This window comes from Pongo abelii, chromosome 11, assembly GCF_028885655.2.
Source record: "Pongo abelii isolate AG06213 chromosome 11, NHGRI_mPonAbe1-v2.0_pri, whole genome shotgun sequence".
NCBI lineage: Eukaryota > Metazoa > Chordata > Mammalia > Primates > Hominidae > Pongo > Pongo abelii.
In genome coordinates this window covers 144,028,942-144,050,861 of record NC_071996.2, presented here as the reverse complement: position 1 = coordinate 144,050,861, position 21,920 = coordinate 144,028,942, and the positions used below count along the sequence as shown (strand labels likewise).

The 21,920-nt window shown below is 63.9% G+C and overlaps 1 protein-coding gene across 1 annotated transcript in view; it reads right to left on the bottom strand.

Annotated features, from left to right (window-relative positions):
* Window positions 1-18,245, bottom strand: part of GPC1 (glypican 1) — a 32,325-nt gene extending 14,080 nt beyond the window's left edge. Inside the window, exon 1 of the mRNA XM_024243651.3 lies at window positions 17,589-18,245. Coding sequence (XP_024099419.1) covers window positions 17,589-17,754 — 166 coding nt within the window. The 5' untranslated portion in view covers window positions 17,755-18,245. The remainder of the gene's footprint in view (window positions 1-17,588) is intronic.
* Window positions 18,246-21,920: the final 3,675 nt, after the last annotated feature.

Below are 21,920 nucleotides of genomic sequence, written 5' to 3'. Positions count from 1 at the left end.
ACTGCGACCCAAAACCGAGGGGCGTCGTAGGGACACCTCTGCCCCGGGTGGGAGGGTCCGCGCCCCAGGCCGGCTAAGGCTCCTGTCACCCGCGGCTGCTTGCGAGGGCGACAGGCGTGAGACCGGCCCGGCGGCGGAACAAAGGCTCGGCGGCACCGGCGGCAGCGTCGCCGCCCTGGGGGTCCCGGACGCCCCGATGCCAGTCGCCAGCCGCCGCCGCCAGGGACGAGGACGGCAAACCGTGCAGCCGGAGCGGGCGCGCAGGGGTCTGGACACGCGGCAGCGCTCGCGGCACGGCGAGGAGCGGGCACTGGTGCAGTGGGCGCGGCGGGGAGGGGAAGGGGCGGGCGGGGAGCCGGGGGCTGCGGCGGGCGGGCGAGGGGAGGAGGGCGCCGCGATTGGCGGGGAAGGGGCTTGTCGCAGTGGGTGCGGCAGGCACGGGGGCGGGGGAGGGGGCTCGAAGGGCTGCGGCAGCCTGGAGGAGGGGGATGGGCCTGGCGGAAGAGGAAGGGGGGCCCCGGGGCTGCGGCAGGCGATGCGGGAGCGGGGCGGAGGGTGGGGGCGGGGACGCCGGGATGCGGCCCGGGAGGGGTAGGGGTAGGGGTAGGTGCAGCTGGGGCGAGGGGTGGGGTGGGATCGGGGACGGGCCACGGACTCCCGACAGGAGGGGCGGAAAGGGGATGGGGCTGCGGCGGCCAAGGGGGGCAGGACGGAGCGGAGGATGGGACGGAGGCGGTGGGGACGAGGAGCGGGTGGAGATGGGGGTGGCGCGCCTGGGGATGCGGGTGCGGTGGCGCCGCGGGAGAGGTCCTCGGGCCTGGCTTCCAGCGCGGCGGCGGACGCGGGACCCCCTTCGCGGCGGCGGCTCCAGTGGCTCCGGGCGGCGCGCGGCGCGGGTGCAGGTGCTCGGGCCAGGGAAAGGCGGCGGAGCGGGGCCGGGCGGAAGGGCTCGCAGGAGGCGAAAAGCCAGCGGGGGACGCGGGCGGGCTGCGGTCCGCCGGGCGCGCGGGAGACTCCGGCCGCAGCTGCCCCGGGCAGCGCCGCAGCCGCACTGGCGCGGCACGGCCGAGGGCGGCGGCTCCCGGCGCGGGGACGAGCGTCCTCCCGCAGCCCCCGCCCCGCCGCGCTCGGCACCGCCCCCGTCTCCCTGGAAACCGCAGGCGGCCGCCCCGGCCCCTCCGGCCAGGTCCCCGCCGCCGCAGCCGCCTCCTGCCCGCCGCCCTGCGCCCGCCTCCCTGCCCGCCGCCGAGGCCGGGCCCCTCCCTCCCTCCTGCGGGTGCTGCTCCTTTTCTTCGTGGGCAGCCCGGGTCTCCTAGGCTCCCCACTGCAGCTAAGCGGGCCCAGGCCTTGGTGCAGGGGCTCCTGGGTCTTAGCAGGGCTGGTGCTCGCGGGAGCCGGGGCCTCTCCCCGGAGGGTAATGGGGGCGGGGTGTCGGCTTTCTCTCTGCGATGAAGGTGGCAGGTGACCACCGCTGTCCTCACGCAAAGCTGCCATGGTCATTCCACATCCTCTACCTGCCCCCTCCAGCCCCCAGTCCAATGGCACCCGGGCCTTGACTCCAGACCCCCCTGCCCCTATATCCTGACCTGCTTTCCCTCTGACATACCAAACCCAACAGGCCACATCCTTCCACCAAGTCTCCCACCCAGGTGCCCCCAGCCTGGGAGGTCTATGCTGTGCGCCTCTGGCCCCTCCTTGGACACCAGAGGGACAGCCTCCCGCCAACACCCTCCCCTCCCTTCAGCCCAGGTCCTGCGTGGCTCCCACTGTCCCGGCCCAGCTCCCCACTTTCCCCAGGCCTGCTAACCCAGCCAGACAAAACCACCCACTCACACCAGTTCCCCTCTGGCAGCACTCCGGCCTCTCGGCCAGTCTGCAATGGGCACACTGAGAGCTGCTGGACAGACCACCAAGGGAGGCCACAACACCGGAGACCCCCAAAGACGGGGGTTTCACCAGGCAACTCACAAGACTGCTTTCTAGAAGCTGCCCAGATCCTGCTTGGGGAACCCCTGGGCAGGCCATCCTGCTGGCAGATGCCAGGTCTGGGCGGTGCCTGCCCTGGCATGGCAGGACGGCAGGGGTCCATCAGCTGGGAGCCTAGTCACAGCTCAGGCCGAGAAGCCGCGGGCCCTCTGCAGGCCTCCCCCCATGCCAGCCTGCTCCACTGTCTGAGGCTCATGCTGTGCCTCGGACACTGGGGATGAAAGGGGATTCAGAGTTTGTGTCACAAATCTCCTGCCACACCCAGGACCCAGAGTCTTGGCTGTAAGGCAGAAAGCCCACTCTTGGAACCCAGGATGAGGTGCTCCCCAGAGGCCATGCCCCCAGGCCTGGCTCAGCCTTTCTCCTCCTTGGCTTGGTGGAGCTGAAGAGGGCACTCACATCTCTATGCTCACCCCTGCCAGCAGGGTAGAAATTCAGGCAGGCTGTGGGAGGGTGGGGTTGTCCTCCTGGGGCTCTGCCCAGCTCTCCCATCTAGCTTCCCATACACCCACTGCAGGGGCCACAGGCACCCAAGAAGGCCTCAAAGATGGACTGGCCCTCCCTGTCTGCTGCATCCACAGGGGGCACGCTAGAAATGCAGAAGGGGACGCAGCAGCCACATTCCAATCCACAAAGATGCCGCGCAGGCCCGTCCATCTGCCCCATGAATGCCAACCAGGCAGAGACACACATACAGCTGAGGCTGGGCCGGATCCCAGAGCAAACCCTTGGGTGCCTCCAGAGGGAGCCTGCCGGGAGGGATGGCTTGTAAACACTGGGGAAGGAACAGAAGAAAGGGAGGGAGCAAAGGAACTCCTCTGCTCACCCCCGACCCAGAAGCCATCTCTGTGGTCATGGTGGCCCCAGGCCTGGCTCTCCCTGCGCCCCTCCCCACCACCCAGTCACCCCACCCAGTCACCCCACCCAGCTGTGACCTGCCGCTTCCCTCCATCTCACATGCTTTCCCCTCACCTCCCCCAGGAAGCCTCCCCAGCCTCTGGCCTCCAGTCCCAACAAGCCATGCTCCTTCCAGAGGGAACCTCTGCCAGGGGAGCCTCCACTTCCTTGCTCCTGCCTCCCTACCTGGCACCCAGGCCGGCCCTGGTACCCTGGTACTGAATAAAGGCACTCGTCTAAATGATGTCGGGGGGAATCTGCCCAGTGTTGGCACTGGAGCGAACAAGACCCACTGCCAGCATGGCCCACGAGCCACGCCCCCCCCAAACCAGCACCTCCTCCCCAGAGGAAGCACGGGGCTCCAGGGGGCACGCCCCTGAGTGGGAGGTCACACATGGTGAGGGCTCCCTTGTTCCCAGAGGCCTAGCTGTCTCCCTGCTGAGATGCAGAGCTCACTGTGGGCCTCACAGGGGTTTAAGCCGAGTCATTTCATCTTCACAGCAGCTGTAGGTCCCGCTGACATAGCTGACACAGCTGACACATAGGGAGCTAAAGTGACCTGAGCAAGGTCACCGGCTAGGAGTAGCAGCATGGGGCCCAGCACGAGGAACAGCCTTAGCATCCCCCGCCTCCCCAACCCTGCAGCCTGCCCTGACTCCAATCCCAGGGGAATTCCTGAGCTGCAGGCAAAGGCTGAAGCAGGAGCTGACAAGCCCTGCTGAGCCCAGAGAGGTCTGGGCGGCCCAGGAGGGCGTCTCCCTAGAGCTTTGATGAGTCGGCGGCTGCCCAGGCACCTCTGCCTGCCTGCCCAGCATGGCAGGTGTGTGGGCTGGAGCTTCTGCCCAGCCCTGCCCTACAGCCACAATTAGGGGACGAGTGCAGATAAAAAAGCACGGGGGCCAGTTACATCTGAATTTCAGATAAACAATGAATTGTTATTTTAGTACAGTATAAAAGTATTTGGCCCCAAAGAACTGGAAGCAGGAAAAGGAACAGGTCCTCATACATCCATGCTCACAGCATTATTCACCAGAGCCAGAAGGTAGAAACGATGTCTCTCCACAGTTGAATAGATTGTTGCCACAAACTGTTTGTAGGTGCGTACAATGGAATAGGATTAATCTGTGAAAAGGAAGAAATTCTGACACATGCTCCAGCGTGGAGGAACCTTGAGGACGGCGCTGAGTGAAAGAAGCCAGACACGAAAGGATAGATACGGCAAGATTCCACTTACATGAGGTCCCTAGAGGAGTCGGATTCATAGAGACTGAAAGGATGGCGGGCACCAGGGGCGGTGGAGAGGGGAAATGGGGAGTTACTGTTTAATGGGGACAGAGTTTCAGTTTTACAAGATGAAAAGCGTCCTGGAGCTGGATGGGGGTGACGGCCGCACAATAGCGTGAATGGACTGAACGCCACTGAACTGAACTCTTAAAAATGGTTAAATTGTCAAATTTTGTTATGCATATTTTGCCACAAAAAGCAAACAACTCTTCTCCCCAAAAATATCTGGGGTGTACTTACACTAAATATGTAGGGCATATTTACTCTAAACATTTATTTCCTTATTTGAAATTAAAATATTTGGGACACACTACACTACAAAATGATTCAGGGTCTACCTGAAATTCCCATGTACCTGGTGTCCTGTCTTTGCATCTGCTAAATCTGGCAGCCCTTTGCAGCGTGGGGGGTGGGGCACCTGCCGGAATCACACAGGTCTCCCCACCTGCAGCAGCCCACCACCTTTGGGCACCCATGCATGCTTGCGCACCCACGTATCCCTGGCTCCCCCACTCAGGTCTCAGACCCCGTCCAGGCTGTCAGCAGGAGGTTTAATGCCGCTTTCAACTCTGAACTGCCGCCAGCCTCCTTGGAGAGCAATGGGTCTCTCTCGAAATCAGCACTATCTCAATTAATGGGCAGACAGGACCACCCCCAGCTTACAGATGGGAAGACTGAGGCTCACAGAGGTTAGGTGGCTTCCCCCCAGGTCTCAGACTTCTACCTAAGGCAGATCTCCTTCTACTGGCATGAGTGTCCCCCTGTCCTCACTGGAGGGGAGGAAATGAGAAGCCCAGGCTCGACACCTGGGCACCCCGAGCCCAGGTATAAAGATTAGGCCACTCTTGCAAAACTAGGGTCAGGCCTGGCCACCCTCGTTGGCCTGACTATCCCATCGCTGGCCAGGCGCTGCCGAAACCTAGCTGGGCCTCAGGCAGCTGGGCCGGCGTCTGCAAGGCCACGTCCGAGGAGGGATACCTGAGGGCCACGCTGCTGGTCACACAGCCCACCACCAAGAACGCCCAGGGCTCCCAGCCCAGGGAGACTCTGAGCAGGTGGCCCTGTCATGTGCCTGCCTGACCGCCTCCCCAAAGGTGAGCCCCGACCTCCTGTGGGCCCTGCGGGTCCTGGAGCAGGTGGGAACGTGGGCCCCCTGCCTCCGTGACTCCCACCCATTTCCTGGAGCCACCTGCCGGAGGAGAGCCGGAGGCTCAGGGTTCCACCCCCAGGCACCTGGAGTACGGACTCCACCCTGTCTACACCCAGACTGCCTGGCAGGGACTGTCTACACCAGACTGCCTGGCAGGGACTGTCTACACCCGGACTGCCTGGCAGGGACTGTCTACACCCAGACTGCCTGGCAGGCAGAGGGATGCCAGGATCCCATGAGATGGCTCTGGGCAGAGGTTGGGGACACTGCCTGGGGCAGGCACATGAGATCCAGGAGGCAGACAGCCTGGGGGAAGGAACCAGCCCCATCCCGTAGGGGAAGGGAGAGGCCCCTGTGAGGGCAGCTGTCCAGACCCAGGGCCGGCATCTCCTGCTCTTCCTGCCTCTCCACAGGGCCTGCGGTGCCTCCTGAACTCTCCACCCTTGACTCTTCCTGCAAACCAGCTGCCACCCTCAAGGCGGGCCCGAGAGCGCCTCCGGCCGTTCCACTGTCACTGTACCCTGGGGACGCTGTGCGTTCCACCCAGAATGGCCTGGCAGCAACTCTTCTTGCCATTTCCAACTTCTCACACCCACAGCCAGCGAATGGGAGCGCCGACACTGCGTGCTGTGAGCGCTCAGGGTGACGCCCAGGAAGCAGCTGCGCCAGTGATGATGATGGGGCCTCCTGTCCAGGCAGATCTGGCTCCCCAGCCTGACCTTCCTCCCTCCCCACGGAGTGCCCTCATCCACAGCCCACCTTCTGGAAGATGGGACTTAGAGAAAGAACAGGCCTCCCTGACATGGCACACACTGGGCAGAGGGCGGGCCAGCCTTCTGCCAGGGCACACAGCGACTGTGAGCAGGGCCAGGGGCACACAGCCGGTGTGGACTCGACCCTTGACCCCCTTTGACCCCCAGCAGGTTGGCTTTGGCTTCTCTCAGGACCTGCCCCTTTGCTAAGACGACGGCCACCAGGAACGGCCATGATCTTCAGGAGAGCCAGCCCTCGGCCAAGGGTGTGGCTTTCCCCAGAGGCCCGGCAGCCCGCCTCCCTGGGAACCCCGAGGTCCATGCGGACAGGGCGCAGGCAGGGTGTGCACACCTACGTGCCTTCCCTCCATCCGCCGGCTCCACACCGGCCTCAGAGCAGCCCTGCCACACCCTCCTCATGGCACTGAGCCTTCCTGACCTTCCGAAATGACTGCCAATGTCGCCCCAACCACACAGAGGTCCCGGAGGGAGTACAGGGACTTTGCTGTGTACCGGTACCCAGAAGAGCCTCTGTGTCGGGGCACAGCTCAAGGGATCTCTGCTTGAGGGAGGAACGAACATGGGGGTCATCTACGACACCTCAATTTTGACTCAAACAGACCTCTGGTCACGCCCCTCCTGGCTCTGGGGTACAGCCTTAATGACCTCAGACCCTGCCCACCAAGCCCCCAGCCCCGTCTCTGCCTGGCCCACTCACTGCCTTTGCTACTCAGAAACGGGGTGAAGCCCACCCCTTCTGGGCATCCCTGGGTGCCAGACGCCAGGGGTTCAGCCATGCCAGGCTGGGCTCCCAACACGGCTGTGGATGGACGCCCCTTATTCCCCCCATGGATGAGATGCTCGGGCTTGGAGTGCCAGTCCACCCTGGATTCTGACGCCAGCTGTGTGGCTCCACTGCTCCCCTCAGGCAGGTCTCTCCACACTGCCCAGGGGCTGCCCACCCTGGTCCCCTCTCCGTCCTCTGCGGGCCGAATGATGTGGGCTGGGAGAACCCAGCCCTTCCTGTCTGCTCCCCAAGTCTCCTCTCTGGTCCTCTCAATGAGCTGGCCCCCAGTGCTCCAGGCCCCAGATGCTCCAGGCTCCTTGGGTTGCGGAGGAGCCCCAGGTGGCCAGCCCCAGTTGAGGGTCCTGTAAGGCAGCATGGGAGGCCGAGGACAGGGCGAGAGATGGCCATGGCAAGAGAGAGGCCAAACTGCATTTGGGAGCCCTGGGCCAGTCTCCAGCCAGGGAGGGGTCTTTAGGGTTCGGCCCTCAGGGTTCACATGACTCAAATGGGTGAGTGGTTGCAAACCTCACATGCAGATGCCTAGATGCCTGCATGTCACACCCCTTTACTTGTAACTCACACAAGCTACACACTCATGGTGGCCAAGCACAGGCACAGCTTGTGTGGACCCTCTCATACGTGCCCTGTCTCTGCGCTGAGTCCAGAGAGCAAGTGCTCTGTCTGCAGCTGCATTTCAGCACGCAGAACAGCACCCAGTAGGCGCTCACGGAGCCTCCATCAATGATGCAGAGGACCTGGGATGTGTCCCCCTCACTCGCACGGCAGGCAGATGGCCCTACTCCTTGCTCCGCCCAAGGTGCCTGGGGACTCCCCACCACGTCCCCCTGTTTCGGACCCTTGGCCACAGCAGGCCCTCCTGGGCACCCTTCTCTGCTACAGGGGTGACTTGCTGCTCAGGTCAGCCTGACTTTCTCTGTGCCGTGGGCCCCCTTGCCCATTGGTGAAGCTGCAGACGCTTTCTCAGGACGATGCTTGTTTCTGAAGCACACAACTACCCAGAGGACCATGGAGGAAGCACTCATCACACAGCAGTTACCAGAATATGATACAACGAATTGTGAGGTGGCAACACACGTGCTTCCCCGGGAAGCGGTTTTACAGGAGCCACAACGGGCCTAATACTGACTAGAATTCAAAGTCACAGTGAGAGGACGCGGTTTTCCAAGCTGTCTGCTACGAATGTGGAGGGGCATAAACAGCGGCGATGTCTACTGGTGACCAAGCCCCAGGTCCCGGAACACCATTGTTCCGAGTAAGAAAAAATGCTAAATTCTGGTTAGAGGTTAGCAACAATGGAGATGTAATCTCTTTCTCAGCCAAGTTCATGAACCCCCTGAATTACATCCAGAACCTCATCCGTGCACCCACAGAAGGATGGGTGCATCCAGAACAACCCTCCTGCATGCTGGCTGTTTGGCCACCAGTCTGCCCATCCTCACATCCCAGCACCTGGCGCTGAGTGGTGCCCCTCCCTGAGCTCCCTCTTCCCCTGGCGTGGTCCTGTCTATAGCTTCAGCTGAAGTATTTCTCTTGGGGGTGCTACTGGCGTTTGTGGAAGGGCACCTCCATCTCGCAGGACTACTAGGCTCCCTGGCCCCACCCACTAAACACCAGAGCACCCCCCATTCCTCAATCACTGGGATGTCACAAGTGCCCAGGGCAACTGCTCCCAATTGGGAGCCACCGTATCCCAGGGGACCTTCCCAGGTATCTGTCTGACCTGCAGCAACCCCTCACCCCAAATTGCCCACAGGATGAGGCTACGCACCTGGAACAGGGAGGCACCTGTTCTAACACCTAACATCCTGGGTGTGAAGCCACAGAAGGGAGACTGAAGACACTGAGGAGTGTCCTGTGTGCAGCCCCCCACCAGGCTCGGGGAGGGGACATCGCGTTCAGGAACAGTGGGGCTGGATTATGCGAGAGACTTGTCCTTTTAAAATACCTCCTTGGGTCCAGTGTGTCCTAAGCTCCATGACAACTGGAGATGCATGTAAACGCCTGAGCCAACCCTGGTGGCAGGTGGCATCAGCTTTGTCCCCAGGGCCTGGTAGATGGTCACAGGTGGGTGGGATGCTCTCCCTGCAGTCTCCAGAGCCAAGGATGGGCCTTCTGGCCCTGGTTCTGGAGGAGACACTTGGACGTCACACATGGGTTACCACAGGGATGGGATCAGACAGCCACAGGGAGCCCCAGTCACCAAGGATGCTCCAGACACAGGGGTGGGCTGTGGCGGCCACAGGGGGCCCCAGTCACCAAGGATGCACCAAACACAGGTGTGGCCTGTGGGGTCCACAGGGGGCATTGAGGCTGCACCAGATGCAGGGACAGGCTGAGACGATCACCCATAGGCCACAGCTCTGTGACGCACTGGACAGCTGTCCTCGGTGTTTGGGGAAATTGTCTGAAGGTGTGCACAGGCCACAGACTTCCCTACAGGTCCCACTGCTGATGGTGCACCCAGGAAACACCCCTGCCGGGGAGGCTAGGGATCCGGTCGCTGCTGCATGGGCCTGTCCAAGGCTTGGCTGTTCCCAGGAGGGAGACGCGCTGTTCCGGGCCTCAGAGCGTGGGGTCACTGCAGCCAGATCCATCACCCCAGGATGGACCAGCGGGTGAGGACAGGGCTCAGGATGGACAGTGCCGCAGGGTCCTCGGCGGCTGAATTTGGGAGTCCCCGGAAGCCCCAGCCAAGAACCTGAACTTCTGTGGGGCGGGAGCAGAAGCCTAGCAACATTGTACTTCCTGGCCCGCCCAGCTCACCCTTGTCCCTCAGGAGGAGCCAGGACAGCAGGCGGGCATGTGGTGCCCACTGTGGGGTTGGCTCTGACCTCAGGAGACCCGCTGGGCGTGGCGGCTGGGCTGGGCTGAGGCTGGCCGGGCCCTCCTGAGGCGTGTGTCCTCACACGGCCCCGACACGGGGCTGCAAAGAAGCCAAACTGTGTTCACAGCCTCCCCTCCTGTGCGCTCCCGGTGCCCCTCAGGCCTCTGGGTGCCTGCACCTGTGGGGTGGTCTGTGGCCTTGGCCCAGCTCCCCATCCTCTGACCCAGCCTCACCCCTGCTAGCCAGGCCCAGAGCAGGAGTGAGTCACTCGGCAAGCAAGTGTGGGGCTTGGCCTAGGGCGGCGAGGCCTCTCAGCTCTGAGCCCTGGGAACCCCTCTCTGGGACTCAGCTTTCCCATCTGCAAACTAAGTGGTACTCAGCCCACCCAGTAGACAGCCCCTGGCACTGCCGACTCTGGGAACTTCTGGGGTGCCTCAAAGGTGGGAGAGGACCAGGGGAGGGAGGGCCTGGGGAAGGAGGGACCCCAGGGTCCTCCTCACTGCCCGGCTCCAGCCCCAGTCCCCTCCTCTCCCTGTCCACCAGCTGCGTCCCATTGAAGACCCCGAGAGCCCACCGGGAGGCCTAGTTCATAGCTGCCGCTGGGCCTCGCCTCCCACTGCCCTGTGCTGGGCTCAGGGTTTCTGCTTCCGAGTTCCCCTGGCCTCAGGGATGATTTGCAGTGGCGCTGCGGCTGGCCCTCCTCCCCACCAGAGCCCTGGGAGGTCTTCTCCTCCTGAAGGAGCAGGACGGGTGGAGCCCCTGGGTGGCTGCCCTGTCACCCTGCCAAGCCTCCAGGACCCAAGGGGCACTTAGCACAAGAGAGCAGCGGGCCTCCTCGGCCAGCCACTGCCTCAGGAGACAGCGGTGGTGCAGCCTCCTGGCCCCCAGGCCTCTCTCATCTCCACATCTCCAAACCCTCACCCTGCAGTCCCACTGCCTCCCAGCCCAAAGTCCACCTGAAGGGCTCTGCCCCCGACAAGTGGGAGCCTGGGGCCTGTCCAAGGCACACTCACACCACTGAACCACGACTCTCCCAGCCTGGGCTCCCCCAACCCAACCTGGAGAAGGTTTTCAGGCCAGCCTGGCCACTGCCCCCCACCCCGGTTCTGTGACAGCACAGGCGGCGGCATCCTCAGCCACTGCTGTACCACTAGACCTGGAACATCACCTGAGTGGCCTGGCCCTGCCACCCGGACCTGAGGGAGAATCGGAGGCCCACGGGAGGAGGGGCTGGCCAAGGACCCAGTAGCCGTGCAGGGCCTGACGCTGAGGCCTCCCAGGCTTGTGGGGACCAGGCTGTGCCCTGAGAGCGCCTCAGGTGGGCAGGGGTGAGCGGCAGGCTGGGGCGTGGTCACTCCCTCACACTGTCACCAGGGTCTCGGGCGTAACTGTGCTGAGCTCTAAGCCCATTACAGAGACACAGCCCAGTGCTCAGGAGGCCACGTCACAAAACACCCAGAGCCTCAGGCTCTTTGCCACCTGATGGGAAGATGTAGGTGTGCCGGGCTGGGCTAGCTCCCCACTACAGGCTAAACTGTGCCCCCCAAAACCCACACAGCTCAGGCCTAACCCCGATTCCTCAGGATGTGACTTTGGGTGTGGCCCTGTGTGACACCTCTCGTTAAGAAGAGATGGTACTGGTGGGCCCTGACCCAATTCGAGTCGTGTCCCTGTGAAGAGGGGGAGTTCAGAGACAGAAGCGGCCTGTGAAGACCAAGGTGGGATTTACCAGCCAAGGAACACCCGGAAGCCGGCAGCGGCGGAGCAGACTTCCTCACGCCTCAGAAGGGGCCAGCCTGGTGGACGGACACCTTGATCTCAGGCTTCCAGCCTCTAGAACCACGGACGACACATGTCTGCAGCTGCAGCTGCTCAGCCTGTGGCACTGTTCTGGCAGCCCTGGAAGCACCTGTGCTCCTAACCCCGGCACCCAGCCCCACCTGGTACCGGGAGGGACTCGGGGCCTTCGCCGCCCCGTGTGGAGCTCAGGCCTGCCCAGGCGGGGGCCCCGGCAACAGGGAGGGTACATGGTGGCGGATGCCTGGGAAGTCAAGCTGGGGGGAAAGGCCGGAGGAGGCGTGTGCTGTGGGTGGGCACGGGGGGGACGCCGTGGAGGGAGGGGACAGGTGTGCCAGAAAGGTGGGTCAGCGGGAGCTGGCGGGAGATGGAGCTGAGGCCACAGGCAGAGGAGGGGATGGTGTGAGGTTGGCCTGGCCCTCTCAGGGGCTCCTAAACCCACCCGGATTCCAGATTGCTACCGAGCCTGGGGCAGTGGGGTGTGCCCCTCACACCTGTACTTCCCCGCCACCCACGGCGGGCCAAGAGCAGCCAAGGAGGCTGCAGCTCTGGGCCCGGCTCCCCAGCATAGCCCTCACCTCACACCTGGCTGCTACGTGCTCTCGCCTGGGTGTGGGGCCTGAAGGTGGAGGGAGAACCGCCCGCATCCCTGGCCCATGCCTCAACACCCTACACTGCACCCCCCACCCCGTCAGGAGACTTCAAGCGGCTCAGGGCACCTGCCCAGGCCTGTTCCCAGACAAAGAAAAGCTGCCACAGGCACGGCAGCAAGGAGCCCGGGCTCTGGGCAGGCGGCTCCTGTCTGGAGCACCCACGTAAGGTGGGGAAGATCCCGGGCCCCACAGGGCTGTGCTGGCGACTGGCAAGATCCAGGCTGGCTCAGGGCTCTGGGCACGTCGACACTGGACAGGGCCAGGGCTGGGCAGAGGCCCCGTATATAGGAGTGCCCACCCCCAGCCTCCACCAGGGGTCCAGTCTTGATCTGAAATAACTAAGCCAGGCCCTGTGAGGACAGTCTGGCTTAAGAAAAGGTGTCTAGCCTCTCACCGGCCCAGGCACGGCAGATGTGGGGCCCCAGGCCAGACCTGACTATGTGGCTTCGGGTGAGCCCCTCCCCTGACTTGTCTCCCGTCTAGTGCCAGCCCATGGCTGACACCTGTGCCATGCACGTGGATGCCGTAGAACAGACATGGGCATGCTCAGACACCCACTAAGCTCTCCTCCGGGGTCTGATGCCCTGCGGTTCGGCCACCAGGTAGGTATGCCCCCAGTCCTGCTGCAGGGAGGCGTCCTCGGCACCTGGGAAGGCACGTTAACCACAGGCTCACACTGTCCCTGCTGATTGCTGGTGTGAAGGTACAAGCCCCAACAGACTGGCCTGCCTTATCTCCCTGGCTTGGCACCTGTGGGCACCTGAATAGGGTGCCTGTCCACTAATCCTGGGGCACTTGGCCCAGTGTGGGTGGCTGGTCTGCCCTGTTGGGGACATGCAGGGCTTCGCAGCACACGCTGGGAACAGCCCTCCTAGCAGGCTGGAGTGGCAGCCCTCCCCCGACAGGCAGTGGAGCCAGGCTGAAGGGTGAGGCCCAGCTGTGTGGAAGTACGACTCTCTGGGCAGCACGGCCAGGAGGAGCTGGGCAAGACTGGAGGCAGGGAGACCAGGAGGAGTCCCGGTTAAACGTTCTAAATGCGCCTAAGAGATGGAGCCCAGGCCCAGGACAGGAGAGCTGGCTGGGGAAAGCATGAGCCTTGCAGAAGTGCAGAGCCTGGGACAGGCAGCCTGGCCTGGCTTTACTGGGCAGTGGTCAATGCTGTAGCCAGATCCGGCCCTAAGAGGAGGGCTTCGCCAGGCCTCGGTTTACTCATTTGTAAAACGGGTATACAAAGACCCCTTCCATCTGATGTGTTAACCAGACAGTAATGGGAAACACTCCACAAGCCGGGTTCATGAGTGCTCTTAGGGTACTGGATGCCATTAACTGAGAGGGGTGTGTGTGGGCCTTTGCAGAGGGTGTCCGGGGAGAGGGGGGACACGGCCCCAGCACCTTCTCCCTCCTGGCCACCTTCACAGGAGGTCATGATTATTCCCTTTGTCTCCTGTGAAAAGGCCCAGGAACACCGGGGATGGGATGGGGGTGGGGGCATCTGTGCCTGAAGAGTGCAGTGGCCTGCCTGGCATGGGAGGCTTGGCGGGCTAGTAGGGACCCAGGCCGTTGCATCACGCAGGTGGCCCTGTCGAATCAGGGCTGCCCTGGGCTCCGCTTGGTGCTCACGCTGGGGATGATGAAATCCCAGCTCCTCTCATGGAGGGAAGAGCGGCAGCACAGCAAAGGCTGAGGACCACCTGGGAACCACACGGAGTTACCTGGACAGGACAGGGCACAGGGAACCGTCTGGTCTGGTGAGGGGCTGTGTGCCAGGCAGCCTCCGAGAGGCCCACTGAGCAGGACTGAGAAGCAGATGCTGGTGGGCTCTCCTGGGCCCAGCCAGGAACACTCTTTCAGGGATGCGGGAAGGAGAGGTCCAGGCCCTCTGAGGATGGTTCCCCAGAGTCTGTGTGCCAACCACCCAGGCGGTCAAAAGTGGCACAGAGAAGAAAAGATTCCTTTGGAGGGGCCCAACGAGTGGGTGCTTGGTACAGGCTCCAGGGCACGCTGGTGCCCGCTCCAGCTGGTAGGCGGGATGCCACTCCGGGGCACAGGAGCGGCCGGGCAGTTCCTGCGACACAGACAGTCCCATGCCCCGCTCTGACTTCCGCCCCCAAAACTGGACCGTAGGGTCCCTCCTCTGCCTCAGGCTGGAAGACCGTGAGAACAGGTGTGTCTGCTCCGAGGAGACCCTCCTCTACCCTCCATGCCCCGCTCCCCACCCAGCACAGCCAGGTATAAAGCCAGGAAGGCCTGGGGGTGTCCTCCGAGAAGCTATCCTGGTCCGGGAGCCAGCCAGATTCTGTGGCTACAACAGGGAAACAGATAGAGGTGGTCCCAGCGACCAGGGAGCTCAGGTGTCAAGGTGGGGCACTGAGACCCCAGCAAAGGAGCAAACAGACACACATCAAATCACATCAGACATCAGGAGGCCAGACAGGTGCTCTGGGAACACCTATGCCCAGACACAACCTTGTAAGCAAAAGCAAGAGGCCTGCTGGCACGCGTGCAGTGATTCAGCATGAGGGCTCCTGGCAGCGCAGGGGCGCCCGGGGTGCCACTCGGCTCCGCCCTTGCCTTCTGTGCCATGCCCTGGCATAAAGGGAGGGTGGCCGGGTGCCCTGCCGCAGTGCCACCGTCCAGCTGGTGGCACACAGGCCTGCTTCCTTGCCCATAAAATGGGATGGACACTGCTGTCACTGCAGCCTGGCCTGGCTGTCCAGAGGACGAAGGAAGTCTCAAAAGGGAGCCCAATATGTTCCGACACTGCCCTCTTTCACGAGCAAAGTCTCCTGTCGCCCACTGCCATTTCCGGTCCCTGGGGCAGAGGCTGGGAAGGCCCGCCACACACCCAGGGCCACCTGCTCTCCTTCCCACGAGGAAGTATCAGATCTCTACCCCACCTGCTCCGGGCCAGCGAGGTGCCCAACCCCAGGGGGTTTGCATCTCCTCTGAGGAGGTCCCCCTGGAGAAGTCTGGATGCAGGAGAGAGGGGACTGAGAATGGTGCCCACTAGGCCACAGAGGGTCCAGGGCTCCTGGGAGGATCTGCCGCCCAGGGGCCACCAGAGGGCGCCCGTTCCGCGGAGCCCAGGCCCAGCCGACAAAGCAGGAGGGGACACTAGGCTTGGCTGCCCCAGGACTGCTGCGGCCCGAGGGAGTCACCCTGTTTCCCTCAGCCCACGTGGCTCCCACACTGTCTTCTGTACCCTGGGTCCTGAAGGTTACTCCTCACTTCTGCAGCCATAGGGGATCCAGGGAGAGAGGCTCCCGTTGGAGGGGCACCGACTGGAGAGGCAGTAATCCTGCCCAGTGCAGTCCCAGCCTTGCAAGTCTGGAGGAGGGTGGCACCCCCAGCCCTGGCAGCAGGCACTGGCCCACGGCTGGCACCGTGGTTAGACAGCTGCAGGGCGTTCATACTCCCCACGCGGGGTGGACCGCATCCCCTGCCCCATCAGACACAGAGAAACCAACGCAATCTGCCCGTCCTGGGTCCCTAACCCACCGCATTCCCCAACCCAAAAGCAGCAAGACCCGCACTCTCTGGCCCAGCCCCACGTCAACTTCTCCATCTTGTCCTGCCCGCTCTCCTCACCCTTGGGAGATGGCCAAACTCTGCCACTCTGTCTCTCTACCTGGCAACAGTGGCCTGCGGATGCAAGCAAGGTTAGGTTGGCTCCTAAGGACGCAACTGCCCAGAGGACATGGAGGGGCTAAAAAGGGCTGGGGGCTAATGGTTTCCAAAGGAGCAGGGTTCAAGACTGGGCTGGGAGGGGCAGCCACTCAGCCACTCTGCTACCCTGGTGCCTGGGGAGGGATTCACCAGGAAGGCCAGGGATGCCTCTTTGTGTGTGAGCAGAGGGGCAGAGAACGAACCCAACCGTGCCCAGGGCCTTGTGCTGCCTGGCATCCAGGTGTGCCCCCTACCTGGGACAGACAGAGCCCAGTGGGGTGCGGGAGGCAGCCTGGAAATGACTGGGTTGCCTCTGCAGAGGCACAGGAAGGCCTGTCCCAGGGACTTTGGAGAGGTCCTTCCAAGAACCCCAGGCTGGTGGTGAGGGCATCGGGAGATCCGCCAAGGGACTGTCTGCGGGTTCTGTTCCTCCTGGGGGGGGGGGGGCGGTCAGGGGGTCCTTACAAGAACCTCAGGCTGGGGGCATCGGGAGATCCACCAAGGGCAAGGGGCTGTCTGTGGGTTCTGTTTCTCCTGGGGGGGCAGGGGTCCAGAGCCCGACTGCCATCTCCCACCGCTCCGCCCCCCGCAGCAAGGCATGGTCACAGACCCCCCTCACCCAGATGCACGGATCCTTCTTGCTCAGAATCCCCAGGACCATGGGCATTCCTGCGCTGAGTCCCCATCCGAGTAGCCCTCCACCCGCACTCCCACTCCCGTGATTTCAGAGGAGCCCCCCAGAGCAGAAACCTAGTCTGTTTTGTTCTTGCCCACTGGGTCCCTGGCACGGGGTACAGACCGAGGTTGGTCCCCACACGTGGAAAGGTGAAGCTTGGGTTCCAAGAGATCCTTAGAACACGGAGCCTACCGCTCCACCCAACCGTACACTTCTGTCCCCAAAGCTCCTCCGGGACCACAGGGAGGGAAGAGGCAGAGCGGCAGGCGGCTGCAGGGCTTAGGGGGCGCCAAGAGAGCCGCTGTTCTTACAAAGAAATGACACGGCCCCTGGGCGGGATCCAATGCGCCGACCACCTGCAGCTGGACTCGCGGCGCGAGGCCGCCCAAGTGCCAGGCGGGGGCCGGCGCGTACAAGTTCTTCGACAGGAATCTCTGCGAGGCGGCGGCGTTCCGCCCGCGGATAAGTGCCCAGCTCCCTCCCCATCCCTCCGCACTACCCCCCGAGGGGGTCGGCTTATAAAACCCACCTAGGCTGCCTTTGCTGGAGACCCTGCGAGAATCCCCGGGCAGGACCGGAGACGCCTCCCAGAGAGGTCTCTACAGAGAAGAAAGGGTCCGCGGCCACCGTCAGCGGCGCCCCGAAAGCCCGGCCACGCCGAGCCCCACAGCGCCCCGACAGCCGGCCCCGGGGCTGGGACTCCCGGCCTGCAGGCGCGCTGGGCCGAGCGGCGGGCAGAAGACGCCCAGCTCCCGCCGTGGCCCAGGAGGAGCGCCCCGAGCCCGCAGCCCGGCGAGATCAGCTCCGCAGGGAAGAGGCCGGCGTGCGGGGGGCGGGGAGGGGTGGAGGACGACCAAGCGGAGCGGAGGAGACCCTGGCGAGGGAGTGCGGCGCGGGGCTTGGAGGCGAGGGCCGTGGGGTTGTAGAGGAGCCGCAGCGCAGGGGGCCACTCGGGGCCCGGGCGGCGGGGCGCAGGCGGCAGGATCCCGCGCCGGGGGCGAGTAGCCGCGTCGGGAAGACCAGGGTCGGGAAGACCAGGGTCCGGAGCCCAAAGCCCGGCCAGGCCCGGGTCCCCGGCGCCGCGCCCTCACTCACCCGAGATCTCCGCCTGGGGCACGTCGCTCAGGCTGAAGCCCTTGGCTCCGTAGATCTGGCGGACCTCGCCGCAGCTCCGGCTCTTGCTGGCCGGGTCCCCGCGGGCGCAGGCGACCAGCGCTGCGGCCGCGCACAGCAGCCACCAGCCTCGGGCCCGGAGCTCCATGGCGGGGCCGGCGGCGCCCCCGGCCACCCGCCCGCGCCTCTCTCGGATCCTGGCCGGGTCCTGCGCAGTTCCCGCCCGCGAAGGGCAGAGCCAAGGTCCCGGCGCGCGCTGCTCGCGGTCCAGAGGCGGCGGCGGCCGAGGAGGCGGAGACAACAAAAGCCGGCGGCGGCGGCGGCGCGGGGCGCGCGGGGTGCGAGGTCCGAACGCTCGCTCGGGCAGCCCAGAGCGCGGCGGGATAGCGCAGTCCCGGCTCGGCGCCTCCCCCGCCGCCGGCCCGGCCCCTCGGCGGCCGCGGGAGAGGAGAGGGGCGGGGCAGGGTGGGAGCGCAGGGGCGGGGGAGGGACTGGGAGCACCGGGCGGGGCGGGGCGCGGCGCGGGGGCGCGGGCCGGGGCGCACTGGGCGCTCCTCTGGCTCTCAGGGACCCAGAGGGCCCGCCTGGCCGCGCGACCCTATCGATCCCCGGCGGGAGGCGGCGGAGCCGGGCAGCGCGGGGCCCCGGCCGGGGTCCCTGAGGGCGGCCCCCCACTCCCAGCGCCCAGGGCGGTGGCACCACCTGTGGGGGCGGGGACGGGGGCGGAGGGTGCGCGAGGCAGGGCTTCCCCCGCCGGACGTGACATCACGCCTCCCGCGCCCCAATCAGGGGCTTCCCCGCCCCCAGCCGAAATCGGCATCCCGCTCCCCGCTCCCTCCCGCGCGCTCCGGCTTCCTGCACCCTGGCAGCGCGCCCCGAGAACGCTCTCCCGGCGCCTCCGTACCCTCCGCCCGCCGGCCGTGCCTCGAGCCGCCGCCCCTCTCCCCGCCTGCACCCCGCAGCGGCTCCCTCCCCGCGCCCTTCCAGCCGTCTCGCGCTGGGCTCCGGCTCACACCGGGGGCTTTTGTGGTGTGGGGGAAACTGGCCAAGAAACTCGACATCACCTCTCCCAGTCCCAGGGAGCGGCAACAGATGGCTTAATTGTTGGACCTTGACAGCTGTTTTGGGGAGTGACCCTCCACGTTCTTTGGATGCTGGAGAAACCAAAGTGATGGGGCAGGGCCGGTCTACTGGTTTGGGCTGCTGGGTGGGGCCAGGTGACTTCTGGAGAAGGGGTAGGGTCGGAACCCAGCGACTAGTTAGGTCACTGGGGGAGGAGAGTGGAGTGACCCGGAGCAGATGCCTCTTTGAAGAAGGCGGGAGGGCTGCCTGCACCTTGTATGGTAGGAGGGCGCGTGACTTCAGCTGCACATGGGGAGCTGGCCTGGATGGGGTCTGTAGGGAGGGGGCGAGGACTGTGATGTTGGTGTCTGGAGAGCCTCACGCCTTCCTTGGCTCCCAGGTCCCCCCACCCCGGCCCCCTGTTCTCCACATGGTGAGGCCTGGCGGTGAAGCCAGATGCCTGAGCTGCAGAATTGGGGGCAGGCATAGAGGCCGGCAGCCTTGGCAGAGAACCTCAAGATGACCCCCATGTACGGCAAGGGTGTCCTGATTTCAGGGCCTGTGGCATCACCTGGAAGCTGCAGCGGGGTGCGTGGTGGGGGTGGTGCCAACATTCCCTGCCCCCGTGCCTGGGGCTCTCAGCTGCTGTGTGGGGCTGGAGCAGGAAGGTGGGGTGCCCTCCCCCTGGGCTCTTGGGGTTTCCTGCCCTGCCTCTCAGAGAAGGTTGCTCCTTCACCCAGAGACACTGAGTCATTGCTGGAGAGGGAGGCTTTGGGGACCCAATCCAAGTGTACATTTCCCTGCCCTCCCCCACATACCCTCTGCTGCGTCACATTTTGTGACTCACAGACCCCTGTTCAGTACATGCTCTGGGCTTGCTCCTTCTTGCCTGGGCCTGGAGTGGCTGCCTGCACACCTTATCCAGCACGGTCAGGAGCCCGGGCCCACGATCCCGCTCTCTCTGTGTGGTCTCACGCACTGCGGGATCAGGCAGGACTGCCTGGGCCTAGGAACCTGGACTTGGGGTTAACCCGGCCTGAGGCTCGATAGTTACCCCGTCACTGTCTATGCCTCCTCTTAATCTGACCAGGTTGAGTTATTCCTCCAGGCAAGTCCTTCCTCCAGCCTAGTTCTGGGCCTCTGGATGGCAGTGTGGACAGCAGGGCTTAGAACGCGATGGTTGCAGCCTCGGCCTGGCCCTGGCGACCCCTGCGTGGCTTCATCTCCTAAGCAAGTCCTTACCACCATCGCAGGTCGTGGAATCATTCCCATTCCACAGACCAGGAGACCTGTAGCCAGGACCTTCCCTGGAGAGGATGCACATGCCGCCGGGGGCATTGGAAGCAAAAGCCGGGTTTGCACCTGGGAGGAGCCGCAGGATCCTGAGCAGCTGCAGCTGCCCCTGCTTCCCTCCTGGCAATGCCGCACACGCCCTCTGTCACCAGGGTAGGAGCCGCCAGGCTGCCTGTGCTAGTCGGGTGCAGGGTCCAGACTGGGACTCTGGGAGGGTGGGCAAGGCTGATCAGCCCCCTCTTCCACCACTGTCCTTGGGGCCACCCCACACAGGACACATGGGTGGGTTTCAGGACATAGTTGATGCCTTGAATCCCAGCCACCGCAGTGGCCCGTGTGGCTCTGACCAAGACCACCCCCTCCTGCTTTGGTGTCTTTGCCTGGCTAGACAGTGGGGGCACACGTGAGCAACACAAAGAAGGAATGAATGAGCAAGTGAGGAAACACCCGAGAGGAAAAGTTTGTCCCTGAAGAGTGGGCGTGTGGCGCAGCCTGGACCTGCTCTTCCACTAGTGCAGAGTGAGGGCAGAGGACACTTAGCATTGTCTGAGGCGGGCAGTGCCTGTCCGGCCAGGGCGTGGGGGCCTCCCTTCCATGCCCCCATCTTCCTTGGAGGACCCCAGGTCCTGGAGGGCGTGTACTGCTGGCTTAGGGCCCACTCCTGCCTCTGCCTAGGGAGGGTGGGGGTCTGCGGGATGCTGAACCTGGTCTCTGCTCAGAAGACACAGGGAGCGCTGGGGGGTCCGCAGCTCCCAGCCATTCGGACAGCAGGTCTGCTCAGAAAGTATCCTACTTTTGCTCTGTGGAACCCTCGTGAGTGTGCGCGCCCTTGCCTGCTGCCACGGACGGACAGCTTTCCTTTTCTGTTTGGTTTCAGAGATTGTCTTTCGGAGACTCCAAAAGTAAGTTTCCAAACAGACTGAGCGATTGTCGTTGCTGCCATCCATGGGAGCCTTCTTGTGAATGTCACTGCCCGTAGCGTCCCTACCTATGAGAGCCCTGTCCTGCTGGCGTGGGAGGCAGGAGTGCGAGCGTGTGCCTGCAGACAGCAGGGGTTCAAGGGCGTGGACTAGGGCTGGCTGGGATGTAGCATCTGATCTGTTAGAGCACCCAGGAGGTGTTTTGGTGCTCTGGGGCATAGTGGAGGACATAGGGTCCCCACACCTCTGTGGGGGTCTGGGGACCCCTTGGGCAGCAGCCTGAAGGAGGAAGTGGATACCCCAGCATGTCGCTGATGGAGAGAACATGGTCCCCAGGAGTGGCTGACAGCCCTGGGCAGAGCAGGGTGGGCAGGACAGGCTGCCTGCAGAGCTGGCGATCTTTCTGCAAATGGTAATCAGGGTGCCTGCCAGAAAGAAGCAGGGCTCTGGGCAGCTCCGTAGGGCTTAGCAATGGGGAGGGGATCTGCCCCAGGGCCTGCTCTGGCCCATGGACTCCACCTCCAGCTCACCCTGTGCTTCCTGCCCCGCCTTTTGGTGGTGACACTTGCGGAACATTCATCCGATCTCTCATTCTGGTGCTGGCTCAGGGAGCTGCTGTCATCTTATGAAGGAGCTTGGCTCCAGATGACCCTGCGGGATTGTACTCGTGTGGGGTCTGTGAGGTGGGGTGCTGGTCCCTGCTCTGCCTGGACACTCAGTGGGACCCTGGAAGGTCTTCCAGCCCTGAACCAGGACCCTAATCTAGAGGAGTTCGGCTTTGAGTCTGAACCCTAGGGCTGCTCTGGCTTCCCCAACTTAGGGGCTGCCACTGGGCAGTGAGGGTGGGTGGACAAGGGCCCCAGCTGAGCAGAGTGCAGGACTGAGAAAACCTGGCACCATTATTCTCAAAGGAGGTCGTACCTGCACCTCCCTCCACCTCTCTCCAAGCCCCTGCCGTGGGGCAGTCAACTTCAAGGCGAAGCTCTTTGGAGCCTGCTCTGCTCTGCTGGGTCCCTTTGATCAGCAGAAGTCTGGGCTA